The 26,224-nt window shown below is 48.7% G+C and overlaps 2 protein-coding genes across 7 annotated transcripts in view; both read left to right on the top strand.

The window, feature by feature from the left end:
- Nucleotides 1–9,039, top strand: part of naa10 (N-alpha-acetyltransferase 10, NatA catalytic subuni) — a 32,037-nt gene extending 22,998 nt beyond the window's left edge. For both annotated transcript variants that reach the window (XM_059949524.1, XM_059949525.1), the window contains exons 6-8: nucleotides 1,138–1,182; nucleotides 5,458–5,542; nucleotides 8,483–9,039. In XM_059949524.1, the coding sequence (XP_059805507.1) occupies nucleotides 1,138–1,182; nucleotides 5,458–5,542; nucleotides 8,483–8,752 (400 nt within the window). In that variant the 3' untranslated portion in view covers nucleotides 8,753–9,039. The remainder of the gene's footprint in view (nucleotides 1–1,137; nucleotides 1,183–5,457; nucleotides 5,543–8,482) is intronic.
- Nucleotides 9,040–13,837: 4,798 nt separating this feature from the next.
- On the top strand, nucleotides 13,838–25,694 carry zgc:103759 (U8 snoRNA-decapping enzyme). 5 transcript variants are annotated; one of them, XM_059949518.1, is made up of 3 exons: nucleotides 13,838–13,947; nucleotides 15,599–15,874; nucleotides 23,707–24,655. In XM_059949518.1, exons 2-3 carry the CDS (start codon nucleotides 15,599–15,601, stop codon nucleotides 24,082–24,084), a joined length of 654 nt encoding a protein of 217 aa, XP_059805501.1. In that variant the 5' UTR covers nucleotides 13,838–13,947; the 3' UTR covers nucleotides 24,085–24,655. The 5 variants fall into 5 exon arrangements, with proteins under 5 accessions (XP_059805501.1, XP_059805500.1, XP_059805503.1 ...); XM_059949517.1 differs by having other exon boundaries at nucleotides 13,859–14,091; XM_059949520.1 differs by lacking the exon at nucleotides 23,707–24,655 and adding an exon at nucleotides 24,662–25,081 and having other exon boundaries at nucleotides 13,862–14,091.
- The last annotated feature ends 530 nt before the right edge of the window (nucleotides 25,695–26,224 follow it).

The raw sequence follows: 26,224 nt of genomic DNA, 5'->3' as shown, positions 1-26,224 counted from the left end.
AACGAAAGGCAGAGCAGTCTCAATAGGCCGAGTGGCCTAATTCTGCTACAGTGTTTTATGGTCGTTGGTTTTACGGACATAGAGAATCCGCTTGGGTGGAGGGGGGAGAGCTGGAGTGGGCCAGGGCAGCCTCTTCTACAAAGCAGAGCCCTTTGAACTGCATCCCAGCACTTTGCGTTGTCATGCCCTGTGGGTTCGGGGATTCAGCTTCGCCTCATGCAAGGAGTAAAAACGGTAGGGAGCAGCATCCAGACAGTGAACAGTGGCAGACAACTTAAATTCATACATCCTTTCCCTTGGAGAAGTGGGGATTGCTGGTGAGACACCGCTGGAACTGGCTCTCAGTGGCTGAAAGGAAGTAGCTATTCCTGAATCTGGTGGTGTGGGATTTCAGGCTTCTGTACTCCTGCCAGTGGTGACTGTGAGAAGGGAAGGGTGGGGATCTTTGATGATGGACTTTGCCCTCTTGAGGCAGCAGCTCCTGTGGATGATGTGTGTAGATTTATTCCTAACTCAAACCTTACTGGGGTGATTAAACATTTTATCAAAGGTTTTGATGTCCTCAGTAAAGTATTTCATCAGCGGGCAGGCAGCCCACTAGGGCCACACTCCTTCACACCTCAGTTGGGCACTTGCCTCCTTTTTCTCTTAATGGCTCAGCCGTTAAAGCAGCTTCCGGGGAAGTCATGTTTCCTGACATGGGTACAATGGAAAACCTTGCAGCAGCATCACAAGGCACGAGGGTACAGAAAACACGGAGATTATAAATTATACAAGGCAATAAAGACACAGACTGCAAAGCAACACAGTTAAAGACAGGCCGTGGTCGTGTAAGAGGTAGTCCATAGTGTTCTGCTGCTGAAGTGGGGTTAGGGTTGTGCAAGAACCCGACAGCTGAAGGACCAGGTTTTTCCCTGAACCTATGGGACCTGAGGCTTCTGCATCTCCTGCCTCACTTAACTTAACAGTAAGAAGATGGCATGGCAGGATGGTGGGGCTCATCAATGTAGTGTTTAATAAACTCTGGGGGGGGGGGGGGGGGGGGGGGGGGCTGTTGCTCTGCACTGTTGAGGAACTTTGAACAGATCCAGATACAGTTCTAATTCCTGTTCTCATTTTGTGTGTCCTCTCTTACAGCAATCGGGCCGCTCTGCATCTCTATTCCAACACTCTGAATTTCCAGTAAGTACCACCTCGCTCCTCCCTGTCCTCTGTATCCAGCTGCAACAGCCCAACACTGCCTCCTCACTTCCCCCTCCCCTAATATGTCTGCTGCTCCGTTCCAGCCTCCTGATTCTCTCTGCTCCTGTTCGCTCGGCTGTTCACGTCCGTGTCTTCGGCTGCCTGGGCCGCAGGTTCAGGGCTCCCTTTAATTAATAATAGGACTGGCTTCCCAAGTTTGAATTTCATGCGACAAAGAGGTTACTTACGTCATTCCTCAGGAACTGGGTTCTCATTTTATGCATTTGCTTCCTTTCGATTACCAGTAACTGACATAATTTCTCTTGTATAATACAATGTTAGTACTTTAACATTGGTGAATAAACTCTTCTCGGAGATTGAGAACAAAGTTCTTGCTCTAAGTAAGAACTGGAATTCGATTGTAAACAAGGTGAGGTAGTGGAAACCTGATTGTATGAGGACTAATTAATTGGGAGGGACAGACAGGAATATAAGTACCACCTTACTAGACTAACCCAGGCATTGTACCTGATGGTGGAGCTTGTCATCGAAAAACGTCAGTTATAATCGATATCTGTAGCAGGTTGGAAGCCCAAGAAGAGTTTATTCATTGTATATGCCAGGAAAGCCCTAGATCTTTTTAAAAATTTAATGTTATTAGAGTCAGAGACCCAGAGCAATACAACATGAATACAGGCCCTTTGGCTCAACCAGTCTGTGCCGACCACAGTGTCCATACAGCTAGTCCTAATTTCCTGTGCTCAGCCCATATCCCTTTTAGCCCTACCCATCTGTGTACCTCCCCACGTGCTTTTGAAATGACACAATTGTACCACCCTCAACAACTTCCTCTGGCAACTTGTTCCATACACTCACTACTCCTTTATTTTCCTTTGAAATCTTTCCCTTCTTACCCTAAACATATAGCCCCTTGTTTTGGACTCGCCCTACCCTGGGGAAAAGGCTGTTGCCATCCGTTTTATCCATGTCTCTCAGCATTTTAACACCTTCCCTTTCACATTCCAGCTATAACTCTGGCCCTCAAGTCCTGACAGCGTCCTGGTAAATCCTCTCTGCAATCATTGCAGCTTGATAACAGGGTGACTAAATCTGTATATGGTACTCCAAGTGAGATGTCACCAAATAACGTACTCAACATGATGCCTCAACTCTTGTACTCAATACCCTGATCAATGAAGGCAGTAACCCGCCCTTGAGTTCTGGAGTCTTACAGCACAGAAACAGGCCAAGACGTACAAAAAAGCTGAACGAACTCAGCAGATCGGGCAGCATCCGTTGATAAGAAGCAGTCAGTGTTTCGGGTCGAGACCCTTTGTCAGGACAAAAGAAGGAGGGGGCAAGGGCCCTGTAAAGAAGGTGGGGAGAGGGTGGAAAACTAGTCAGAGGAAAGATCAAGGAGAGGTGAAGAAGGAATCTAAGAGGAAAGCACTATGGGTAGTAGAAGAAGGCAGAGTCAGAGGTGATAGGCAGCTAGAAGAGGAGACAGAGTAGAGGTGGGATGGGGAAGGGAGAGGGAGGGAATTACCAGAAGTTGGAGAATTCGATGTTCATACCAAGGGGCTGGAGGCTACCCAGACGGTATATGAGATGTTGTTCCTCCAACCGAAGTTTGGCCTCATCATGGCAGTAGAGAAGGCCATTTATGGACATATCCGAATGGGAATGAGAGGGAGAATTGAAGTGAGTGGCAACCGAGAGATTTGTCTGTTGTGGCGGATGGAGCGTAGGTGCTTGACGAAGCGGTCCCCCAATCTGAGTCGGGTCTCGCCGATGTAGAGGAGGCCGCACTGGGAAGCACCGGATGCAATAGATAACCCCAACAGACTCAAGTGAAGTGTTGCCTCACCTGGAAGGACTGTTCGGGGCCCTGAATGGTGATAAAAGATGAGATGTAGGGACAGGTGTAGCAGTTACGTTTGCAGGGATAAGTGCCAGGTGGGAGATCTGTAGGGAGGGACGTGTGGACCAGGCAGTCGCGGAGGGAATGATCCCTGTGGAAGTGGGGTCCTGTTGAAGGTGGTGGAAGTTGCAGAGGATAATATGCTGGATCCGGAGGCTGGTGGGGTGGTAGGTGAGGACAAGGGGGACACGGTCCCTGTTGTGGTGACGGGAGGATGGGGTGAGGGCCAAAGTGCGAGAAATGGTGGAGATGCGGGTGAGGGCATCATTGATGACGGCAGAAGGGAAACCACGATTATTAAAGAAAGAGGACATTTGAGATGTCCTGGAACAGAAAGCCTCATCCTGGGAGCAGATGCGACAGAGACGGAGGAATTGAGAATAGGGAATAGAATTTTTGCATTTGACAGGGTGGGAAGAGGTATATAATCCGGGTAGTTACGGGAGTCAGTGGGTTTATAGAAGATGTCAGTGGACAGTCTATCTCCAGAGATGGAGACCGAGAGATCGAGAAAGGAGAAAGAAGTATCCGAGATGGACCAAGTGAGTTTGAGGGCTGGGTGAAAGTTAAAGGCAAAGTCAATCAAATTCTCCAACTTCTGGTAATTCCCTCCCTCTCTCTTCCCCATCCCACCTCTACTCTCTCTCCTCTTCTAGCTGCCTATCACATCTCATGACTCTGCCTTCTTCTACTACCCATAGTGCTTTCCCCTTAGATTCCTTCTTCACCTCTCCTGCCTATCCCCTCCCTGCTTCCCCTTCCCCACCCCTTGATCTTTCCTCTGACTGGTTTTCCACCCTCTCCCCACCTTCTTTTTAGGGCCCCTGCCCCCTCCTCCTTTAGTCCTGACGAAGGATCTAGACCTGAAACGTCGACTACTTCTTTCAACGGATGCTGCCCAACCTGCTGAGTTCGTCCAGCATTTTTGTACGTCTTGATTTGACCACAGCATCTGCAGTGCACTTTGTGTTTACAGAAACAGGCCCTTTGGCCCATCATGTCAATGCCATCTGACCTCTTTGCCCATGATCGGTATGTATCCTTCAATGCCTAACTCAACTGCCTCTTAAATTTTTGTTATTATTTATTGAGAAACAGTGCTGAAAAGGCCACGTCGCCCAGCAGTCCCCCAATTTAACTGTAGATTAATCACAGGGCAATTTACAATACCCAGTTAACCTACCAACCAGTACATCTTTGGACTATGTGAGGAAACCAGAGCACCTGGGTGAAAACCATAGGGTCCCAGCGAGAACATACAAGCTACTTACAGGCAGTTGCATAGTGACTTTGTCTGATTCCACCATCTGCTGGCAATTCAGATGTTCAACCACCCTGTAAAAGAAAACCTTGATTTGGGGGGAGCAATATTGATTTAGATTTATTTATCACATGTACATTAAAAGATAGAATGAAATGGGCTGTTTGCGTTAACAAACAACACAACCTAAGGACTTGCTGGGGTCAGCCTGCAAGTGTTGCCACTTATTCTGGGGTCAACGTAGCACACCCAAAATGTTCAGCAGAACAACAAGATGACAACAACAGCAAGACGAGCCCCTTTCTGGCCCACAGACTCAAAGGCAGACCTCCAACCCCAGGACAGACCAGCTCTGGGCCTCCATTTGTCTCATGGGCTCGTAGACATAGGGCGTCCAACTTCCCCAGTGAACCCACGGGTTTGTGGACATCAGGCCTCTAATTTCCGGACATGCCAACCTAAGGCTTTGACCCCAACCAGACTATCTCTTGGCCTCCAGTTGTCTTGCAGGCTGACAGACACCGGGCCTCCAACTTACCCACTGAACTCGCCGGGACGCAGATACCAGATCTCTGACGTCCCCAGTGAATTTGCAGGATCACAGACAACTTCCCCATTGAACTCGAAGGCTCACAGACATCGTGCCTCTGACTTCTGAACACATTGACCCAAGGCTTTGACTGTTAGTCCTGGATTTAAGTCTTCGGATTTTGACTTTTGGTACCAACCCCTGGACTCACTGATGACAGGACGCAGAATTCCAGTGTCTCATGGACTGCCGATTTGGGGGACAAGTGGCCTCCATCCCTCATGCCTGCTGCCCGCAGGGACCTCAAATCCTGGGCCCCGCTGACTGGGGGGGGGGGGGGGGGGGAGGAGCAGACGCTAACCTCATCTGTGGGGCCCTGTCTGTGATTATCTACGGTATCTATGCCTCTTGCGATATAAGGCACTCTTCAGCCCCCAGAGAAAACAAGCTCGGTCTGTGCAGTCTCTCCCCAGAATTCAGGTCCTCCAACCCAAGCGCGAGGCAACAGACTGAATGCCCCTTGTGCAGCATGGCCATTAAACACTGCCGCTCTTCCCTGTGCAGGATCAGTGAGGTCGAACCCAAGTACTATGCAGATGGGGAGGATGCCTATGCCATGAAGAGGGACTTAACGCAGATGGCTGATGAGGTTTGTACTTCTCACCTCTCAACTTTGGGTTGACATGACAACACTGGTCAATAAAGTGGGGAGAGATGTTGGTGGATTGGGTGCCGACAGAACCAGGGTTCCAGCAATGTGAGGAGGCCACAAGTAAATCTGATGGGGAGTCCAGGAGAAGACCCTATCCCAGAAAGAGTAGGAATGTGAAAGCTGCTTTTCCCAGGGAAGGGTAGGGATAATGGGGAAAGGTGCCCAGGGGTGGGAAGACTAGAGGGCTGGAGGTGACACTGGCCCAGAGGAAAGGGGCCAAATGGCCAACTTCTGGGCTGCAGCAGCTGCTGGGGGTGAGGTGGTTGGTTTATTATTGTTTCATAGACATACAAGCAGAATTATACCATTCGGCCCATTGAATCAGCTTGTCATTTTCTCATGGTTGATTGCTTTCTCAACCCCATTTTCTCTCCTCTCCCGTAGGCTTTGACACGCGGACTAATTAAGAACCTCTCAACCTGTGCTTTAAATATATCCAATCACTAGGCCTCCACAGTCGTCTGTGGCAACAAATTCCACAGATTCACCATCCTCTGGCTAAAGAAATTCCTTGTTATCTCTGTTCCAAATGGATTTCCTTCTATTCTGAGGCAGTATCCTCTGGTCCTATAGTCCTCCCACTATGGGAAAACTTCCACTCCATGACTACTCTGTGTGGGCCTTTCTTCCAAATGCCATCCGGACAGATGGGTCCATTCATAGCTACATTGAGCTGGTACTAAAGGGAAAAGAATAATAGAATTTTACGGCATGAAAATTGGCCCATTGTCCCAACAGCCATGCCAACCGTTGCCCTGTAGACCAGGGGTCCACGGACCCCTCAGGTAATTGTACGGGCCATGGCATAAAAACGGTTCGGAACCCCTAAAACTTTCCTATCCACATACCTGTTCAATGTTATTAAGCTGCCCACCTCAACCACTCCCTCTGCCTGCTCGTATCATATATGATCCACCATCTGGGTGAAAAGGGTACCCTTCAGATTCCTGTTAAACCTCTTCCCAGCTCTAGGTAAAAGACTGTGTCGTCGTCATTAGGTGTCGTGTGATACAGTGCAGGCAATCATCGTCTTTCCGTAACCATGATTGTTCTTGGCAATGTGGTTTGCCATTGTCAATCCACTTCAGAGATTGTCTGCTTGGCCTCAGTGTTCGCATAACCAGGACTTGTGATATGCACCAGCAGCTCGTGTGACCATCCACCACCTGCTCCCATGGCTTCACATGACCCTGATTGGATCATGTGGCCCTAAGCAGGTGCTACACCTTGCCTAGGAGTGACCTGCTGGTTAGCAGAGGGAAGGTGCCCCATACACCTCTTTTGATGGAGATGTATCTTCACCCTGCTCCCCAAAGACTGTAACACTAACAAAATGCAGGAGAGGAATTCGGCAAGTCAGGCAATTTGTAAGGAGAGGTATAAACAGTTCACATTTCTGTCTGAGACCCTTCATCAGGAAGCCAAAGCCTGTATATATTCAATGGGAAATTACAGTTACAGAGAAAGGGCAGTGCAGGTAGGAAAATAGGTATCCGTTTTACCGGGTATCCTAGGCATTGGAGAATCGTGAGAAGTTTAGGACTTGTATCTCAGAAGGGATATTTTGGAGTTGGAAAGGGTCCAGAGGAGGTTCATGAGAAGGATCACGGGAATGAAAGGGTTAATGTTTAGAAGTACAGGTGTCCCCCGTTTTTCGAATGTTATGCTTTACAACAACTCGCTGTTATGAAAGACCTACATTAGTACCTGTTCTTGTTAACCAAAGCGGATTTATGTTTTTACAAACAAAAGACACCCGCTTTATACGTGTGTTTACCCCGAGAAAGACTACAATGACCGTGAAACCTTTTGCAGGCAGTTGTTTGTGCATACGTGTACGTGTGTATGCACATGCGTATGTATGCGAGTACGTGCTGATTTTTTTTTTCTCTCTCCAAATCGACTTTGGCTTGCTGTCTTCCTGAGTTTGATAAGTGAAACTACACCATACATACAATATTACTATATGTTAGTGTTATTTTAGGTTTTATGTGCTATTTGGTATGATTTGGTAGGTTGTTTTTTGGGTCTGGGAACACTCAAAAAATGTTTCCCATATAAATTAGGGGTAATTGCTTCTTCGCTTTACGACATTTCGATTTACAAATGGTTTCATAGGATTGCTCTACCTTCGAATTGTGGGGGAAACCTGTATTTGATGGCTCCGGGCCTGTACTCACTGTAATACTCATCACCCTTTGTAGGAAATAGTTACCCTCAGGTCCCTATTGTCCTAGATGGTGACGTCTTAATGATGGATGCCACCTCTTGAAGATGTTGTCAGTGGTGGGGAGAGTTGAGTGCTGAGCCTCTACAGTCTAACACTCTTACAGCCTCTTGCAATCCTGTGCATTGGCACTTCCAACTAGTCAGAATGCTCTCCAAGAGACATCTGTTAAAATTTGCTGGTGTCCTGGTCAACTTATCCAAAGTCGCCACACCCTTCCTGTATTGAAGCAACCAAAACTGCACGCACAATTCCGTGCTGCCTGACCAAAGTTTCTTATACAACTGCAAGGTGCCTGCTGTTCCATATACAGGGAGTAAGAATGAAAATGGAGTAGCAGGATTAAACGTTTTTACTGAATCATGGTGCTAACTGTACACGGTGTGCGACTTCACTGTGGGGGTGTCAAACCAGGCACGCACTCAGAAGCCCACACATATAGAGAGGGGCCTTCTGTGCTGAGCACTGCATGAGCACTTGTCACATTCTCGCAATTGATCTGATATGGTCACCGTCCAGGTCATTGAGGCGGTGTATTGTGGGTGCTTGGGTGAGGGGGCTGGCATTGTTTGACACCTTTGCAGGCTGTTATAGGGTGGAACCAGTTCAGAGACCTGCTTCACTATCTCCGTTCTGTCTGTCCCTTCCAGTTCCGGAAGCAAGCGGATGCACGGGAGCGTCTGAAGCCCCTGGCACCAGGCTCGGCGGACCACCGGCCCCACCACAGGTCCAACCACTTCCCCGACTGCTGCCGCGACGACAAGTGCCCGGGTGGCGGGGGCGGGGGCGCCGTGGGTTTGGGCAGAGCCCGGGACAGGGCGGAGGACAGCGGCGACAGCAAGGACGTCAGCGAGGTCAGCGAAGCGACGGAGAGCACCGATGTCAAGGACAGCTCGGAGACCTCTGACTCTGCCTCATAACACGCTGAGCAAGGGGTGGGGTGGTCTTGCAAGCAGGGAGCCCCCTCCCCAACTCTTCCACAGTCCATGAGTCGGCATAAGGAACCCACCCCAACTCACTGCGAGAGCACGCTGCACTCTGGGTTATCAGCAGGGTGCTGGTTCTACAGAACACACCTCCTCACACACTGCCTAACGGTGGCAGCGAAGTAGGGGAGTTGGGGAGGTTTACAGACAGTGGCTGGCATTGTCCCCGGTCACTACTTCACTGGGATGGTATGAATGTGGAATAAACTCCATTGAACAAATTGCTGCTGTCATTTACGTCTCATGAGTTTCTTGTGTCAGGGTCAGAGCAATGGAATCGGGCCCTTCAGCCCATTTCCTGGCTTGTGCCCTTGCTGTGGAACAGAATCCCTAGTCGATCGGTTGTGCTTTGGCACAGAGCTGGGTATAACTCTGGACTCCGCGCATAGAACAATCAATGTGCTTCAAGGCGGGCAATACACACAGACACCTCTTTCTCCCCCGCCTACCTTGAGGAACTCAGCAGGTCAGGCAACATCCATGGAGGAGAATAAACAGTTGGTGTTTCAGGCCAAGACCCTTCTTCAGGACCGGAAAGAAAGGCAGGAGTAGGAATAAGGTGGGGCGGAGGGGAAGAAGTATGAGCTGGCAAATGACAAGTGAGAGGGAAGTGTCAATGAGGTCCATCCTGACAAAGGATCTCGGCTCAAAATGTCAACTGTTCATTTATTTCCATAGGTGCTGCCTGACCTGCTGAGTTTTTCCAGCATTTTGTGTGTCTTACTGAGGGGATGAAGTAAGAAAAGGGAAAAGTAGGAATCTTGCCTCTGATGTTGGATGGATGGGTGCCCTGGATAAGAATTGGAGTTTCCAGAGTGCCAGAGTTTTGGTACCAGTCCATAATTGAGCCCAGGCTGCTAGATCAGTTAGGCAAGGTTACAGGCCGTCCCCTGGATAATAAACGGATTCTGTTTTTTCAGATGTCTATTAAAGTCATACGGTGTTTGTCCACCATGCCTGATGATGACAAGAAACCTGTGCAGGAGGGTTTTAAATGGAAAAACTCTTGCACTGGGGCAGTTCCACTCTCAGCTTCAGGTCGGGGTCCAGTGGTACAAACAAGCGTTACAAACTGGGGTCTTGCACTGGATGACCATGTCGTCTTCTGTGCTTTGTCATGCCCTTTGCTCCCAACCTCCTGGCTGTCAGACCTCATCTGCCCAGTTCCCCAGAGATAACTTGGCATCCTAGAACAGGCATGCCATTATCTCACCAGAGTGTGAGGCCACCTGTCGAAGCAGTGTACTGGGGTGTTTGAATTGAAGTGACTTACTTAATTACATCCTACATGAGGAGTAAAACTCTTCGTTACATCTCCACCTAAACGTGCAATGTGCAATTTATAATAGAATGTACAACAGGATAGTCTATATAACATGGAAATAAAATTGTGTCGACATGAGTTAAGCAGTCTGATGGCCTATTGGTCCCGGCTTTTATGCTGTGGTACCATTTCCCGATGGCAGCTGGAACAGTTTGTGGTTGGGGTGACTCGGGTCCCCAAATGTTCAGGCCCTTTTTACAAACCTGCCTTTGTAAATGCCCTGAATAGTGGGAAGCTCACGTCTATGGATGCAACACTCTACAGAGTCCTGTGGTTGAAGTACAGTTCCCATACCAGGCAGTCAGGATGCTCTCAATTGTGCCCCTGTAGAAAGTCCTTAGGATTTGGGGATTTATGCCGAACTTCTTCAACTGTCTGAGGTGAAAGAGGCGCTGTTGTGCTTTTTCACCACACAGCCGGTATGCACAGAGCATGTAAGATCCTCAGTGATGTTTATGCCGAGGAACTGAAAGCTGTTCACTTTGTCAACCCAGGTGCACTGATATCAATAGGGGCTACCCTGTCTCCATTCCTCCTGTAGTCCACAAGTTTTTGCAACATTGACAGAGGTTGTTTCCTTGACACCACTGTGTGGGAGAGATGATTTCTTCTCTGTAGAGAGAGAGAGGCACCCTTAACTCCTGGTGAAGTCATCGGGGCGCTGTCATGACAAGCTTTTTGCAATGATCTTTTTGGTGAATGCTCATCATGTGGCGTTTCTTTAGCATCTCTTTTTTTTTTAACAAGGTCGAGTTGCTAGCTGGACGCCTAACCCAGCAAGGGAGCCGCTGAATTCGAACTCGGGACCTGTCGCCCCAAAGTCCGGGGCTGATGCCACTACGCCACCGGCTGGCCCTTCTCTGTGGGCTGTCTCATTATTGTTTGAGATTAGGTAATCAGTGTAGTATCGTCAGCAAATTGGAGCTGTGGGTGGTGACACAGTCATGGGTACACAGGGAGTAAAGAAGGGGTCTTTGTGCACAGCCCTGAAGGGTACCTGTGTTGAGGGGTGGAGGTGAGGGAACCCACTCTTACCACCTGCTGGTGATCTGAAAGGAAGTCCAGGATCCAGCTACACAAGGCAAGTGTGGCCGTTTTTGCATGCAAACAGCTACTTTGAGCCCCAGGTCTGGTGGGAACCATACAGCACAGAAACTGGCCCATCATCCCAACTGTGAGCTAGTCCCATCTGCCCATGTTTGGCCTATTGCCCACTAAACCTCTCCTATTCATGGACTTAACTAGATGGCTTTCAGATTTTGCTCATGTACCCGTCTCAACCTCTGACATTTGGCAGCTCATTTGAAATTCACACCACAAGAAGCTGCTCCGATGTCTCCCATTTCTCATCTGAAACCTATTCCCTCTTGTTTTTAGCACCCCGTCCCTGGGAAAAGGACTGCATCTTTCGCACCTCGTGAATACCTCTATCAGCTCATCCCTCAATCTCCAATTTTCCAGGGAATAAACGTACAAATCTACGCTACCTCTCCTTGTAACTCAAGTCCAGGCAGCATCATGATAAATCTTTTCTGCACACCTACTACTTTACTAACATCTTTCCTATAACAGGAGGACCAAAATTATTTTTAGGAAACAAAATGGGGCATTGACGTAAATTTTAGTGGCTCAGATATGAAAGACCTGCAGCCTAGACGGGGACATCCATGGTAGCATTAGTGGTGTGCTTAACACTATTTCAGTACACACCGATCACCAATCAGGGTTCAATCCCCGCCGGTCTGTAAGTTTGCACGTGACCGCGTGCTTCCTCTGGGTGCTCGGCTTCCCTCCCACGCTCCAAGGACGTACAGGTTAGAGTTCGTTGTAGCCGTATATTGGCACCGGGAGTGCCTAATAGGCACTCTCCTAACAGGCCTGCCGAACTCCTCGAGCATTTTGTATGTCTTTCTGGTTTTATTTCAGATGCTCATCGGCTGCAGAATTTTGCTTTCCTCAGAGGCTAGACGCGGCTGTTGATTGGTTGCGTGGGTCGTGGGGCGACGGTTGCCGGGGCTGCCCCCAGCACAATCCTCACTCATTTGATTTGATGCCGGTGACAAATGAAGCCAATCAGCTGAAACTGAACGGAGCATTGGAGCAGCGGGTAATGCTGCTGCCCCACCATTCCAGTGACCTGGGTTCAGTGCTATCTGTGTGTGGAGAATGCACGCTCTCCTTCTGTCCATATGGGGTTTCCCTCCCAACCACCGAGCCCCTCTTATTACCCTATATTTAAGACACAGACAGATTTTTGCAAAGCAGGGGAACTCAGGGTTCTGGGGAAAAGGCAGGTAAGTGGAGCTGAGTCCACAGTTTTATTGAATGATGGAGCAGGCTTGTCAGGCCAGATAAACAGCATCCATCATCAGATAACCCCATCACCCAGGCCAGGCTGTTTTCTCACTGCTTCCATCAGGTAGAAAGTACAAGAGCCTCAGGACTACACCACCAGCTTCAAGAACAGATACTATCCCTCAACTGCTAGGCTCTTGAACAAAAGGGGCTAACTCCACTCAACTTCACTTGCATCATCATCAAAATGTTCCCACAACCAATGGACTCACTTTCAAGGACTGTTCATCTCCTGTTGTTATTTATTGCTATTTATTTTCATTTCTATTTGCATTTGTGGTTTGTTGTCTTCTGCACTCTGGTTGATCTTTCACTATCCTATTCACTATCCTATCACAGATCCTATTCACCAACATTCAGGGCCCCAAGCAGTCCTTCCAGGTGAGGCACACTTCACCTGTGAGTCTACTGTGTTTGGTACTCCTGACGTGGGCTCCTGTATATTGGTGAGACCTGACACACTGCTTTGCTGTGTACCTACGCTCCACCTGCAGAAAAAGCTGGACCTCCCGGTGGCCATCCATTTCAATTACACTTCCCATTCTCATTCATCAGTCCACGGCCTCCTCTATGGCTGTGATGATGCCACACGCGGGTTGGAGGTGCAACATCTTATATTCCGTCTGGGGAGCCTCCAACCTGATGGCATAAACATCAATTTCTCGAACTTCCAGTAATTGCCTCCCCCCACCCACCTTCACCATTCCGCATCCCCATTACCCTCTCTCACCTTATCTGCTTACCTGCCCATCACCTCTCTCTGGTGCTAATCCCCCTTTCCTTTCTTCCATAGTCTTCTGATTCATTGATGGACCTCCCAGCTCTTTACTTCTACCTTCCCCCTTTCCTGGTTTTACCCATCACCTATCACCTTGTACTTCTTGCTCTCCACCCCCACGTTCTTAATCTGACATCTAATCTCTTTTTTTCCTGTCCCGAAACGTCGACTGTTTCCATAAATGCTGCCCGGCCTTCCGAACTCCTCGAGCATTTTGTATGTCTTTCTGGTTTTATTTCAGATGCTCATCGGCTGCAGAATTTTGCTTGCCTCAGAGGCTAGACGCGGCTGTTGATTGGTTGCGTGGGTCGTGGGGCGACGGTTGCCGGGGCGTTGTGGGCGTAGGCGGGATCTCATTTCCGATTGGCCAACGGGAAAGGAGGGAGTGAGAACGGGGGGTTCGGTTGGCTTCACCCACAGGGGGGCGGAGACTGCATCCCAGAATGTCCGCGTGGGACGGGAGGCGGGTGTATATCTGCGTGATTCACGAGACGGATGTTGATTGGTTGGCTGAGATTTTTAACGCGAGTAGTAATTGGGCTGTTGATTGGTTGACGTGGTCAGTTGGTTGCGTTGATTGGCTGAGTGGGTGAGAGGGCGGCAGGTGGCAGAGGCGGGATCCGTCGCCGAGCAGCAGCCAAGCGGCTGGAGGACGGAGCGGGCTGGGCTGAGGTGATGGCAGAGCCGGGTTATCGGCCGGTGTCGCGGCGTGACTCTCGCTCCTTGGCCGGCTACAAGCATGCCTGTCACGCCATGTTATACGCGGCGGAGCCTGGAAAACTCTTCGGCAAAATCCCCCTTAGATATGCGGTGTTGGTGCGTAAATGCCCTGGGGAGGGGTAAATACTGGGGTTAAGGGGTGGGTAAGTATACCGAGGAGAGTAAACACATATACTTCGGGGTGGAGATAAATAAACTGGGGTCAACTCTATGGGGTGTAAGTAACACGGGGAGAAAATACCCCTAGGCACGCGGTTGTTGGCTAAATAGCCCCAAGGTTAAATATTTGTAGAGAGGAGAAAATTCCAGTTGTTAAATAACCCAGAGGAGTGAGGTAAAAAACTCCAGGATAAAATACTGGGAGAGCAGTTAAATAACCCCTCCCGTAAGTGCCTCGTGGTAAATAACCTGGAGACGAAGGAAATACCCTCGGGGTAAATTCTATCTGGGCAAGTAACTAAGGAGAGTAGTGGGTAAATATCACGGAGGGACTTAAATATCCTATGGGAGGATGGAATATAACTGAGGAAGGGAAGGAGATAAATACCTCATAGAGAAGGTAAATAACTCGGGCTGAGTAAATACCCAGAGGATAAATATCTGGAGGTAAATACAAGGGAGCTAAATAATCTTGGGTTTGTACAAATTCCTAGGGGAGGGGGTAAATATTCTTGAGGAGGGAAGGTAAATTCTCCCAAAGGGGGAGGGGGACTTAAATACACTGACAGTGAGGTGGTGCCAATGGCCTGAGAAGGGAAAGTGATGAATTCCCCAGGAAGGTGGGGGAGGGATGTAAATACCAGGGTAGGGAAAAGGGTGATAGATGTCTGGGGGAATATGGATGGCATATAAATATATGGGGGTTAAATACCTCTTTGGAGAAAGGGCTAAATTCACTGAGGGAGTGGTGTAGATGCTCATGGTAGGGAGGGTGTGAATGTCCTGGGTAGGCCGGGAGGGGTAAGTACCATCAGGAGAGAGGGTTAAATTACCTGTGGGAGTGTGATGGGGAAGAGAGGAAGCTGCGGAAGTATCCTTGAGGGAGGGTAAATGTCCCTGAGGTAGGAGATATTACATACAATGAAGAGTAATTCTCCTGTAGATAGGGTGATCTCTGCAAGAAGGAAGGAGGGAGTAGGTGAGTACCCTGGGGAAGGGGGTGAATACCTTGGGGAAATGGGCAAATATTTGAGGGAGGGGACTGAATATATGGGGAGGGAGTAAGTACCCAGGTAGAAAATGGGTGGGAGGGGTAAGTGTATAAATGCCTCGAGGAGAAGCCAGCAAATAACTGGGGAGGATTGGGGTAAACAACTTAGGAGAATGAGTTGGATGCCAGGAGAGGGGGTAGATGCTGGATGAGGTGGGTGTAAGCACCAGGTGATAGTGCGCTAATTACCTGGAGAGGAGCTTAATCCTCAGGGAAGAAATTGTAAATAGCTGGGGGCGATACTGTGGGGAAGAAGGTGAGTAAAGGGCAGGGTCAGGGGAGGTAGTAAAATAATCAGTGAACAGGGAGACAGCTCTGTGAAGTCACGCATACAGCCAAGACCTGGAGCCTTTCCCCGCCTCCCTGTACCATAATTTCCCCCCCTCCCCACAGATGCAGATGCGGTTCGACGGGAAGATTGGTTTCCCGGGCGGCTTTGTGGATCCCCGGGATAACACCCTGGAAGAAGGACTGAACCGCGAGCTGGGCGAGGAGCTTGGTTGGGACGGCAAGGGTCTGCAGATCACGGAGGTGGACTATGCCAGCTCCCACGCCACTGAGGCACTCCCCCAGAAGGTGGTGGCCCACTTCTTCACCAAGAGGATCTCCGTGGAGGAACTACGCAAGGTGGAAATGTGCGCCGTCCAGGCGAAAGACCATGGGCGTGAGGTAAGGAGGGGGGGCGGTTGTTGTCGCTGATTAACTGGACTCTAAAACCTCGCACTTGCTCCTCAAACACACTTTATTTTACTTGTTCACCAGGAGAATAGCATGTCAAACTGTCCTGAAGATTGAGCAAAGAAATAATATTTTATCCAGAAATTGACTAGTTGGATATAGATATTGACTAACCTTTTGGGATGGTCACATTCTTATTTGCATCACCAATCACACTATGGTATTTCAAATATTAATATCCAATAGAATCTCCATGTTATAGGCCAATCATGCTTCAAGATAAGTAAAGTAACCATCCACTAGTATCACCCTAGATTTCTTTATTTTCCATCCTTTATTCCTCGGTAAGCTTGCTGTGCAAAGGAAGCTATTCTCTTCAAAGATCTCTCTTAATTGGCCGTGCTTGCCTGGGCTGACTGCACTCTTTATCAGTAGGCTACCCTTGCTTGGAAATTATCTTTGCCTTGTTGCGACTTCCACAGGGGGATCGGGCCTGAACCCACTCCGAGTTCTGTGTGCTGACCGGGTTATGACACTGTTAGTCAGATGTAGCCGGTGCTGCGGTAGGTGACTGGGCGTATGGACGTCAGTCAGTTGTGGGGGCTTGGAAGGTGTTATAGGGATAGGCAGCAGGAAGCAGAATGTGCCAGAATGTGTTCATGGAGACGATGAGGGATGTAGGCCACCATTAGTCGACCATGGATTGTTTACAGAGCGCAAGCCTGGGCAAGGTTTTTTTGTAGTGGAAGACCAGAAGTTGCCCATGCCACCGATGTTGTCCATGGGAAGGGCATTAGGACCCATACAACTTGGCACCGTGTCGTCACAGAGCAATGTGTGGTTAAGTGCCTTGCTCAAGGACACACACGCAGCCTCAGCCAAGGCTCGGAACTAGCGACCTTCAGATCAGTAGACGAACGCCTTAACCACTAGGCCACACGCCTGACGAGGGATAGGTAGAGATAGAAGGGTATCGTGGAAATGCGGAAGAGGTTTTATGGGGTGGCGAGAGTCATGAAGATGGGAACCAGTCAGTTTAGATGCTGCAGCGTATCACAGAGGGCACGTCTCTGAGATGGTGTGGGGGTGTTACGGGGGGAGGAGGAGCTGACTGAGACAAAACAGAAAGTGGTGGATGAAGGAGGTCATGGTGTTTTGGGTCAGAAGGTTTATGGAAGTGGAAAGGAAGAGGTAGCTACAGAGGGGGTTATGGAGACAGATGTAGGGGCAGGACTGGTGACAGATGGGGTGGGGTTGGGGGCTGCAAGGATTAAGGAGATGGAGAGAGGTGTAAGGACAGGCCTGATGACTGGCAGAATAGGGTTAGGGTCTGCAGGGGTCCCAGAAATGGAGACAGAGGGACAGAGTGGTGACAGATGGGGTGGGGTTAGACCATAAGACATAGGAGCAGAATTAAGCCATCTGGATCATTGAGTCTGCTCTGCCATTCAATCATAGTGGATCCTTTTTTCCCCTTCTCGGCACCACTCCCCAGCATTCTTCCTTTGATGTCGAATCCAATCAAGAACCTATCGAACTCTGCATTAATACACCCAACAAACTGGCCTCCACAGCAGCCTGGGTAACAAATTCCACAAATTCACTACCCTCTGGCTAAAGAAATTTCTCTGCATCTCTGTTTTAAATGGTCTCCCCTTTATCCTGAGGCTGTGTCCTCTTGTCTGAGACTCCTCCGCCATGGGAAACATCCTTTCTGCATCTACTCGGTCTAGGCCTTTAAACACTAGAAAAGTTTTAGTGAGATCCCCCCTCATCCATCTAAATTCCAATGAGTACAGGCCCAGACCATCAAATGCTCTGTGTATGATACCCCTTTCATTCCTAAAACCATCCATGTGCGCCTCCTCTGAACCTTCTCCAATGCCAGCACATCTTTTCTTAGAGATCAGCCCAAAACTTAACAATACTCAAGGTGAGGCCTCACCAGTGCCTTATAAAACCTCAGCATCACTTCCCTGCTCTTGTATTCCAGACCTCTTGAAATGAAAGCGAGCATTTAATTTGCCGTCCACACCACTGACTAACCCTGCAAGTTGCCCTATAGAGTGTTCTGCACAAGGACTCCTAAGGACCTTTGTGTCTCAGATTTTTGGATTTTCTCCTCATTAGAAAATAGATTGCACATTTATTTCTACTATCAAAGTGCATGGCCATGCATTTTCCAACATTATATTTCATTTCCCACTTCCTTGCTCATTCTCCCAATCTGAGTCCTTCTGTAAGCCTACCTTGCCCCTCCACCAATCTTCATATTATCTCTGAGCTTAGCCACAAATCCATCTATACCGTCATCTAAATCATTGATGTACAGCATAAAAAGAAGTGGTCCCAACACCTGACCCCTGCGGAACTCCACTAGTCAGTGGCAGTCAACCAGAGAGTTACGGATATGGAGAGGGGTGTAGGGACAGAGTGATGACACGGGGTGGGGTAAAGGGCTGCAGGAGTTAAGAGAGGGGTGTAGGGACAGGACTGGTGACATACAGATAGGGTTAGGGGCTGCAAGAGTTCCTGGAGATGGAGAGGGGTGTAGGGACAGAATGATGACACGGGGTGGGGTAAAAGGCTGCAGGGGTTACAGAGATGGAGAGGGGTGTAGGGACAGGACTGCTGACATACAGGATAGGGTTAGGGGCTGCAAGAGTTCCTGGAGATGGAGAGGGGTGTAGGGACAGAATGATGACACGGGGTGGGGTAAAAGGCTGCAGGGGTTACAGAGATGGAGAGGGGTGTAGGGACAGGACTGCTGACATACAGGATAGGGTTAGGGGCTGCAAGAGTTCCTGGAGATGGAGAGGGGTGTAGGGGTTGGAAGGGTGACAGACAGGATAGGGTTAAGGGCTGCAGAGGCTAAAACTTGAGACAGAGAAGAATGTAGGAACCAGAGTGGTGGTAGGTCGTGGGGTTAGTGGCTGCAGGAGTGATGGGGGGTGGTGTAGCGGGTGGGGTTTGGAGCTGCAAGCATTACGGTGAGGAGTATAGGTACTAGCCAGTGAGAGACCGGGTGAGGTTAGGGGCTGCAGGGGTTATGCAGATGGGGAGGAGGGGTGACTCGTGGAGTGGAGTTGGGGGCTGCAGGAACTAGAGATGGAGAGGGGTGTAGGAACAGGACTGGTGATAGACTGAATAGGATTAGAGGCTGCAGGCATTATGGAGAGGGGTGTGGGGGCTGTACTGGTGACAGATAGGTAGGGCTAAGGGCTGCAGGGTCTTTGGAGATGGGAGTTATAGGGGCAAGTCTAAAATGAAGAGGAATTTCAATGTGGCCAGACCAAGGGTGGTGATTATAGGGTGATGGGTGAACAAAGTAGGGAATTGGGATGTGGGTCCTTGGACAGTGACAGAACCTGGTTAGGTGAACACAGGAATGGGTGAGTCTGAAGGGAACAGACAGGAGTTTGGGATACACTGCTGAGGAGTTTCAGGTGGGGAGTCAGTGTATTGTCCCAGTCTGTGGGTCTAAATGGAGTGCTCTTTGAGAGAGAGCTATCCCAGGCTTGCTGGACTGAACAGCAATATCCCAGTGTGGAGTTTGGCACTGCTGCCTCGGTAAACGATCCTGCTGCTCGCCCTTCTGTTTGTGTCTCAGATCGTACTCCATGTAGAAATACTGAAAGCAGCTCCTCAGTGTAAGTGAAGAGGTGTCAGTGGGTGATTCACACCGCAGTGTTCTTAATCACATGGATTACACTGCAGCATATTCTGTGTTGAGTCACAGTAGGGGTGGGGGAGGAATATTTTGGGGAGGTGGGTCAGAGTAAAGTTGGTTACATCTCTTTGTATCAGTGAATATACGAGAACAATCATTTTCAAGGTTATGTAATACTAGCAGTGATCTGAGTCTGCTGATACCTGAATTAATTTCAATGTGAGAATGTTACATTTGTTGCCCTAGTTACCTTTTTGGGACTGGAGTCACATGTAGGCTGTTGCCAGGGCTATAGGGGGCGGTAGGACAGGGTAGCATAGCGCTTTACAGCACCTGCAGTCTGAGTTTAATTCCCACTGCTCTATATAAGGAATTTGTCCCCATGGCAGCATGGGTTTCTTCTGGGTGTTCTGGTTTCCTCCCACATTCCAAAGACATACAGGAGGGGCAGTAAATTGAGGACAAGCTACGTTGGAACTGTAGTGATAGTTGCGGGCTGCCCCCAGCACAATCTGGGGCTGTGTCGGTTGTTGACGTGTTTCACTGCCTATAGATCTATAGAAAAACACTAATGTTTTTATATTCATCACGTGCAGTGTCATATAACGAAGGTGATCGTGGTCTTGACCATGGTTGTTCTTAGCAAATTTTTCTACAGAAGTGGTTTCCATTGCCTCCTTCTGGGCAGTGTCTTGACAAGATGGGTGACCCCCCCAGCCATTATCAATACTCTTCAGAGGTTGTCTGCTTGGCGTCAGTGGTCACATCACCAGGACCTGTGATCTTCCAGAACCATCCACCAGCTGCCCCCACGGCTTCACGTGACCCTGATCGGGAGTGGGCAGAGGGTAGAGATGTCGGTCCACCCGCCACCCAGCGTTTGTATATACATCTGACAAATAAAGCTAATCTTAGTGCTATAGGGAGCCATTGGCCAGGCTGGGTCTTTTTTTACCGGAACACTGGAGAATGAGGGCCAACATTCTGGAAGTGTTTAAAATTATGCGATGAAGTGAACAGTAGCCCTAGGGTGGGGGGGGGGGGGGGTGGTTCCAAAATGAGGTTGAGGGAAAGATTTAAAAGGGAGCCGAGGGAAATTTCATTAACACAGAGGGTTGAGAATACAAGCTGCCAATACCATCATTTAAGAGACATTCATGTAGGTGGGGTTTAGAGAGATGTGGACCAAATGCAAGAAATTGGCTCCAGCAGGGTGGGCACAGTGGTCAGCATGGACTGTTTGGGCAGAAAGGCCTGTCTCTTGAAATAAAATGAATACAAATCAGCCATGATCGAATGGCAGATCAGCCAAACTCCTCATGGGATCTAATAGTGACTGAACTGAGCATGAGCAAGTTGAACCTCCGGCAGGTGCCCCAAGCACGGGCATTCCTCTTTACCTTTCCTGTACCATAAGATATAGGAGCAGAATTGGACCATTCAGTCCACTAAGTCTGCCATTCAAGCAAGTCTGACCCCCCCACCCAAACCCCTTGCCAATCAAACCCCAATCTATCAACTTCAGCTTTAAATATGTCCAATGACAGCTGTTTGTGGCAATAGATTCCACGGATTCACCATTCTCTGGCATTTCTGATCTAAAGAGGCATCCCTTTATTCTGAGGCTGTGCCACGTGGTCCTAGACACCCACTGAGGTAAGTAAGCATCATCTCCATGTTACGCGCTATTCAGGCCTTTCAGTAGTCGTAGATAAGTATGGCAGGGTTATAGGCCATTCGATCCAGACTCCATGCCAACCGTCAATCATCTATTTACTCTAAAGCTCCTCCAGTCGACTGGGGCTACTTGCAGCAGCCGAATAACCAGCTGACCCTGCAAGTCATCATTGATGTAGGAGGAAACTGGAGCATCTGTGGGTAACCCCCCAGGGTCACAAGGAGGATGAGAAAACTCCCCAACCGCAGAACAGCATGAGAGGTCAGGATCAAACCGGAGTCTCCAAAGCTGTGAAGCAGCAGTATTCCCTCAGCACCGCCACAAACCCTTTCCACCCCTTCCCCACCCCGCCCACTCCTCTAAGAGCCTCGCCTCACTGTGCTGTCCTCTGCTGCCTGTGCCCACAGGTGCTGGGAATCATCCGCGTGCCCCTCTACACCCTGCGGGACGGCTTTGGGGGACTACCAGCCTTCCTGACCAACACTTTCATCGGCAACGCCAAGGAGCAGCTGGTCGAGGCCTTGCGCAGGCTGAGGCTGGTGAACGAGCCAGAGCTGCAGGCAGCCATCTCCGCCAGTCGGGTCGGGTAGGAGCTTGGTGGTGGCGGTACCCCCAAGTGTTTGGTCCCCCCACTCCCGTAAATCCAGGACAGTACACTGCATGTTGTGGCAAACTACAGTGTTTGTAACGCGGTTGATTTCTTTTCCTATTGTCTATTGTGCGCATGCCACATGCTGGGAGTGAGTCGTACAGGCTCGGGGGTGGGGGGGGGCTGGGTCGTATTTGTACATCACGTGCCCCCATGCTCCACAGTCTCTGTCTCTGCCTGGCGCTGAGTGACGGCAGGGCATACGGGGAACCGGTTTGCAGTGTCCACCCTTTGAATCTTAGATACCCATAGGAGTGGGCAGTGGAGTCTGGTTCAGGGTCTCACCTATGAGAACTCTGATTAAGCCACGCTTCCTCTTCTGATGAGGCTATGCCACAACCTCCACCTTGTCAAAGTGCAGATCTTCCACCTCACTGCTACTCTGAAGGTGTAGTCCTCTTTCCCTCCATGGAAGAATTGACTTGTGTTCCCTCCTGACAGTGTTGGTTCACTCTTGTGAATCAGGATAGTTATCCGTGTGTTGATTTTGCATCATTATCCCTGCCTTGTTTGAGCAGGGCATTACAACATGGCCCAAGAGTTGGTGGGGGGGGGGGGGGGGCATCACAGGCCATTCTGCCTGCAAGTAGACTGAGTGACCAATGCTTCTGGCTCGCTGGGCTGTGAGGGACGTGTGGTGTCACAGTTATGGAGGGTGGGGAGAGCACGGGGCCAGACGGCTGTCTCCATTGTCTGTTTGGAAGGTGTGGAGTGGTGATGGGGGTTGCTGCCTGGCAGTGGGGCAGTCACCGTGCATGTTGGCCACCAGTGTGAGTGTGAGCCCAGAATTTGTTACTTTGGTGTCTCTGTGAAAGCTTGAGAGATGAAATAAAGATACAAACAATGACCCTCTGTTTCACCACGTTTCTTACTGTGCATCGCAGCAGCTAGTAGAGTTCTGGTTTGATCCTGACTCCCAGTGCTCTCTGCGTGGAGTTTGCACATTCTTCCTATGACCGCAAATTAACATCGGGGATGAGGTGACAGCACTGACAGGTGCTCACAGCAGCTTGGAGGAGGTGTAATTCCTGGAGGTCCCCTTTTCACAGAGCACAAAGTGGGCACGGGAACTCAGTAACTTCCGACCAAATGTGTAACAGATGGGCATCAAATGATTATGTGGATAGTGATAGGTGGTTGCAGAGATGGGAAGGGGTGGAGGAGCTAGAGAGTGTTAGAAAGAGAGCTGTGTAGAGGAAGTGATGGAGTGGGTTTTAGGAGGTTGAAGGGATTACAGGGATGGGGATGAATGTTAGGGCTGGATATTAGCAAGGGGAAAGGCAGGAGAGGAGGTTACAGGGATGAGAAGGTGAGTAAGAGCTAGAAAGCCTGAGTTGCCAACCTGAGGTCCACTGACCCCTTGGTTAATGGTAGAGGGTCCATGTTATTTTTTTAAAAAATGAGAATTCCTGGGCTAGAGAGTGCTACTTCAATCGGGAGGGGTGTAGTGGGTTCATGAATCAGGTTTGTGGGTTGGAAGGGGTTACAGAGATCAGGAGTGGTGTAGAGGCTTCGAGTCCCTGAGCAATACAGCACAGATACAGGCCCTTTGTTCATCACTTCGCAAGTTATCTTTGTTGAAATCCATTTTCCACTCCTCGCCCCACTTCCCTAACTGATCAAGATTCCCTTTCTTACCTACCGGGATTTCTGGGATCATTTTGGCCGCAGTATGCATTCCACCTCAGGCCAATGTTAGTCAGGCTTTAGATGATCTGAGCAATGAGATCAACGTGTACGAAACAGCGCAGACTAATGCCTTTATCGTTTTGGGGGACTTTAACCAGGCCAATCTGAAAAAATCATTAATCCACTACCGTCAACAGATCACTTGCAATACCAGAGGAAACAACACACCACCATCAAGAATGCCGATCATGCTATTCTACCTTCCTTCCATACCTTCCCTCACTTTGGGAAGTCTGATCACCTGGCTGTATTTCTACTCGCAGAGACTGAAAACTGCAGCACCAGTAGTGATGACCAAGAAGATATGGACAAAGGAAAGATGGGAGTGCTTACAGGACTGCTTTGAATCGGTAGACTGGACTTTATTTAGAATCTGGATGAGTATGCTGCAGTTGTTACAGACTTCATTAAAACTTGAGTGGATGAGGTTTGCCTACAAAGACTTACTGTACATTCCCAAACCAAAAGCTGTACCAAAAGATGAACCAGCAGGTGTGTTGTTTGTTGAAGGCTAGATCTGTGGCATTCAAGTCAGGAAGGGTAAGATGAAGGAACACATACCAATCCTCATAGAGAGATCAGAAGTAGAGAGTGAGCAATTTCAGGTTCCTGGGTGTCAAGATCTCTGAGGATCTAACCTGGTCCCAATATATCAATGCAGTTATAAAGAAGGCAAGACAGCGACTAAACTTCATTAGGAGCTTGAAGAGATTTGGTATGTCAACAAGTACACTCAAAAACTTCTATAGATGTACCGTGGAGAGCATTCTGATAGGCTGCATCACATATGGTTTGGAGGGGCTACTGCACAGAACAGAAAGAAGCTGCAGAGGGTTGTATATTTAGTCAGCTCTATCCAGCCAACAAAGAACCCAGGACATCTGCAAGGAGTGGTGTCTCAGAAAGGTAGTGTCCATTATTAAGGACCTCCAGCACCCAGGGCATACCCTTTTCTCGCTGTTACCATCAGGTAGGAGGTACAGAAGTCTGAAGGCAAACACTCAGTGATTCAGGAACAGCTTCTTCCCCTCTGCCATTGGATTCCTAAATGGACATTAAACCTGTGAACTCTACCTCACTTTTTTAATACAGGTAGTCCCCGAGTTACGAACATCTGACTTACGGACAATTCGTACTTACCAACCGAGGAAGGAGAATGCCATCTGCCATTTTAAGTTGAATCGCGACACCATACGCCATCTTAAGTCGTTGCCATTGACACTGTGTTGTGTTTAACTTTGTATTTGACTTAAATATTTCTTAGTAAGATTCATCCTGACCACCCCCCCCCCCCCCCTCCACTGCCCCAGTCTGGTGGCGCAGTGAGATCAGCAAGTTTGATCCAGTGACTCCTGTACCATCCGTGCTGGGTTGATGTCGAGCTCGCAACTCGACCTTGTTTTTAAAAAAAAACACTGCCACCTCTAGTTTAAATACCCACACTGAATATTGTGAAGGATCAAATACCCAAATCTGGCACAGCCCCCACTTGTCCCATTTAGCCTGTATCTGTTCTTAGGACCCAGTGGACCTCAGGAGCCGGCGGAGCTGGGGACCCACCGCCTGCAGTGTTTCTGTTCCATTGATGGGAAATGATCGCGAAAATTAAGTGGAAATAATAAAGCGTTTGGAAAGAAGTGAAACGCCATTGGTCATCGGAAAAGCGTTAGGCTATAGTCGGTCAACAATCAACAATTTTAAAGGATAATGGATAAAGTGTCTAAACAATTATTACTAAGCAATGCAGTGGTTTAATTATTGGAATACATACGTCTCTTAAGTGTTTTATATGCGTAGAATGGTAAAATATATACTATACACTAAGACAAACGTTTGACGAACTGACACTAAATAATGCCGGATGTACTGGTTCCAATTTACACACAAATCCGACTTAAAGACGGACTCAGGAACAGAAGTCATACGTAACCCAGGGACTGCCTGTATATATTATTTCTGTTCTTTGCACTGTTTTTAATCTATTCAATATACATATACTATTGATTTACTTAATTTTTTAAAATTATTTTTTCTTTATTATGTATTGCATTGAACTGCTGCTACTAAGTTAACAAATGTCATGACACATGCCGTTGCTAATAAACCTGATTCTGATTCTAATGTACGATAGCCTTCTTCACTATCCATGCCTCCCAATTTTGTGTCAGTTGCAAATTTGCTGGTCATTACCTGTCTATTTGCATCCAAATCTTTTCAAAAGTTCAAATTTCAAAGTAAATTTATTATCAAAGTCCATTTTTGTCACCATGTACTACGCTGATATTCATTTCCTTGCTGGCATTCACAGTAAATACAAAGGAACTCAATGGAAGTAACAAGTAACTACAGGCAACAGGATAGACAGACAGCCAATGTGCACAAGACTACAAAAAAGAAAAATGAGCAATAAATATTGAGAATATGAGATGAAGAGCCCTTGAATGTGAGGCCCTAGGTTGTGGGAACAGATCAGTGTTGGGGTGATGAAGTTCTTTTCTAGTTCAAGAACCTCATGGTTGAGGGGTATTAACTGTTCCTGAACCTGATAATGTGTGTCCTGAGGCTCCAGTACCTCCTTCCTGTTGGTAGCAGTGAGAAGAGAGCATGACCTGGATGATGAGGTCCTTGATGATGGGTGCTGCTCTGCAGTATGTA

Source organism: Hypanus sabinus, chromosome 24 (genome assembly GCF_030144855.1).
Source record: "Hypanus sabinus isolate sHypSab1 chromosome 24, sHypSab1.hap1, whole genome shotgun sequence".
Taxonomy (NCBI): domain Eukaryota; kingdom Metazoa; phylum Chordata; class Chondrichthyes; order Myliobatiformes; family Dasyatidae; genus Hypanus; species Hypanus sabinus.
The sequence above is the reverse complement of the archived record's forward strand: the minus strand, read 5'-3'. Positions and strand labels throughout refer to the sequence as shown.

Coding starts and splice junctions, on each gene's coding strand:
- zgc:103759 (XM_059949517.1), top strand. CDS start 13,951: ATGGCAGAGCCGGGTTATCGGCCGGTGTCGCGGCGTGACTCTCGCTCC. Junction 14,092..15,598: donor CCCTTAGATATGCGGTGTTG/GTGCGTAAATGC, acceptor CCCTCCCCACAG/ATGCAGATGCGGTTCGACGG. Junction 15,875..23,706: donor CGAAAGACCATGGGCGTGAG/GTAAGGAGGGGG, acceptor TACCGTCAACAG/ATCACTTGCAATACCAGAGG.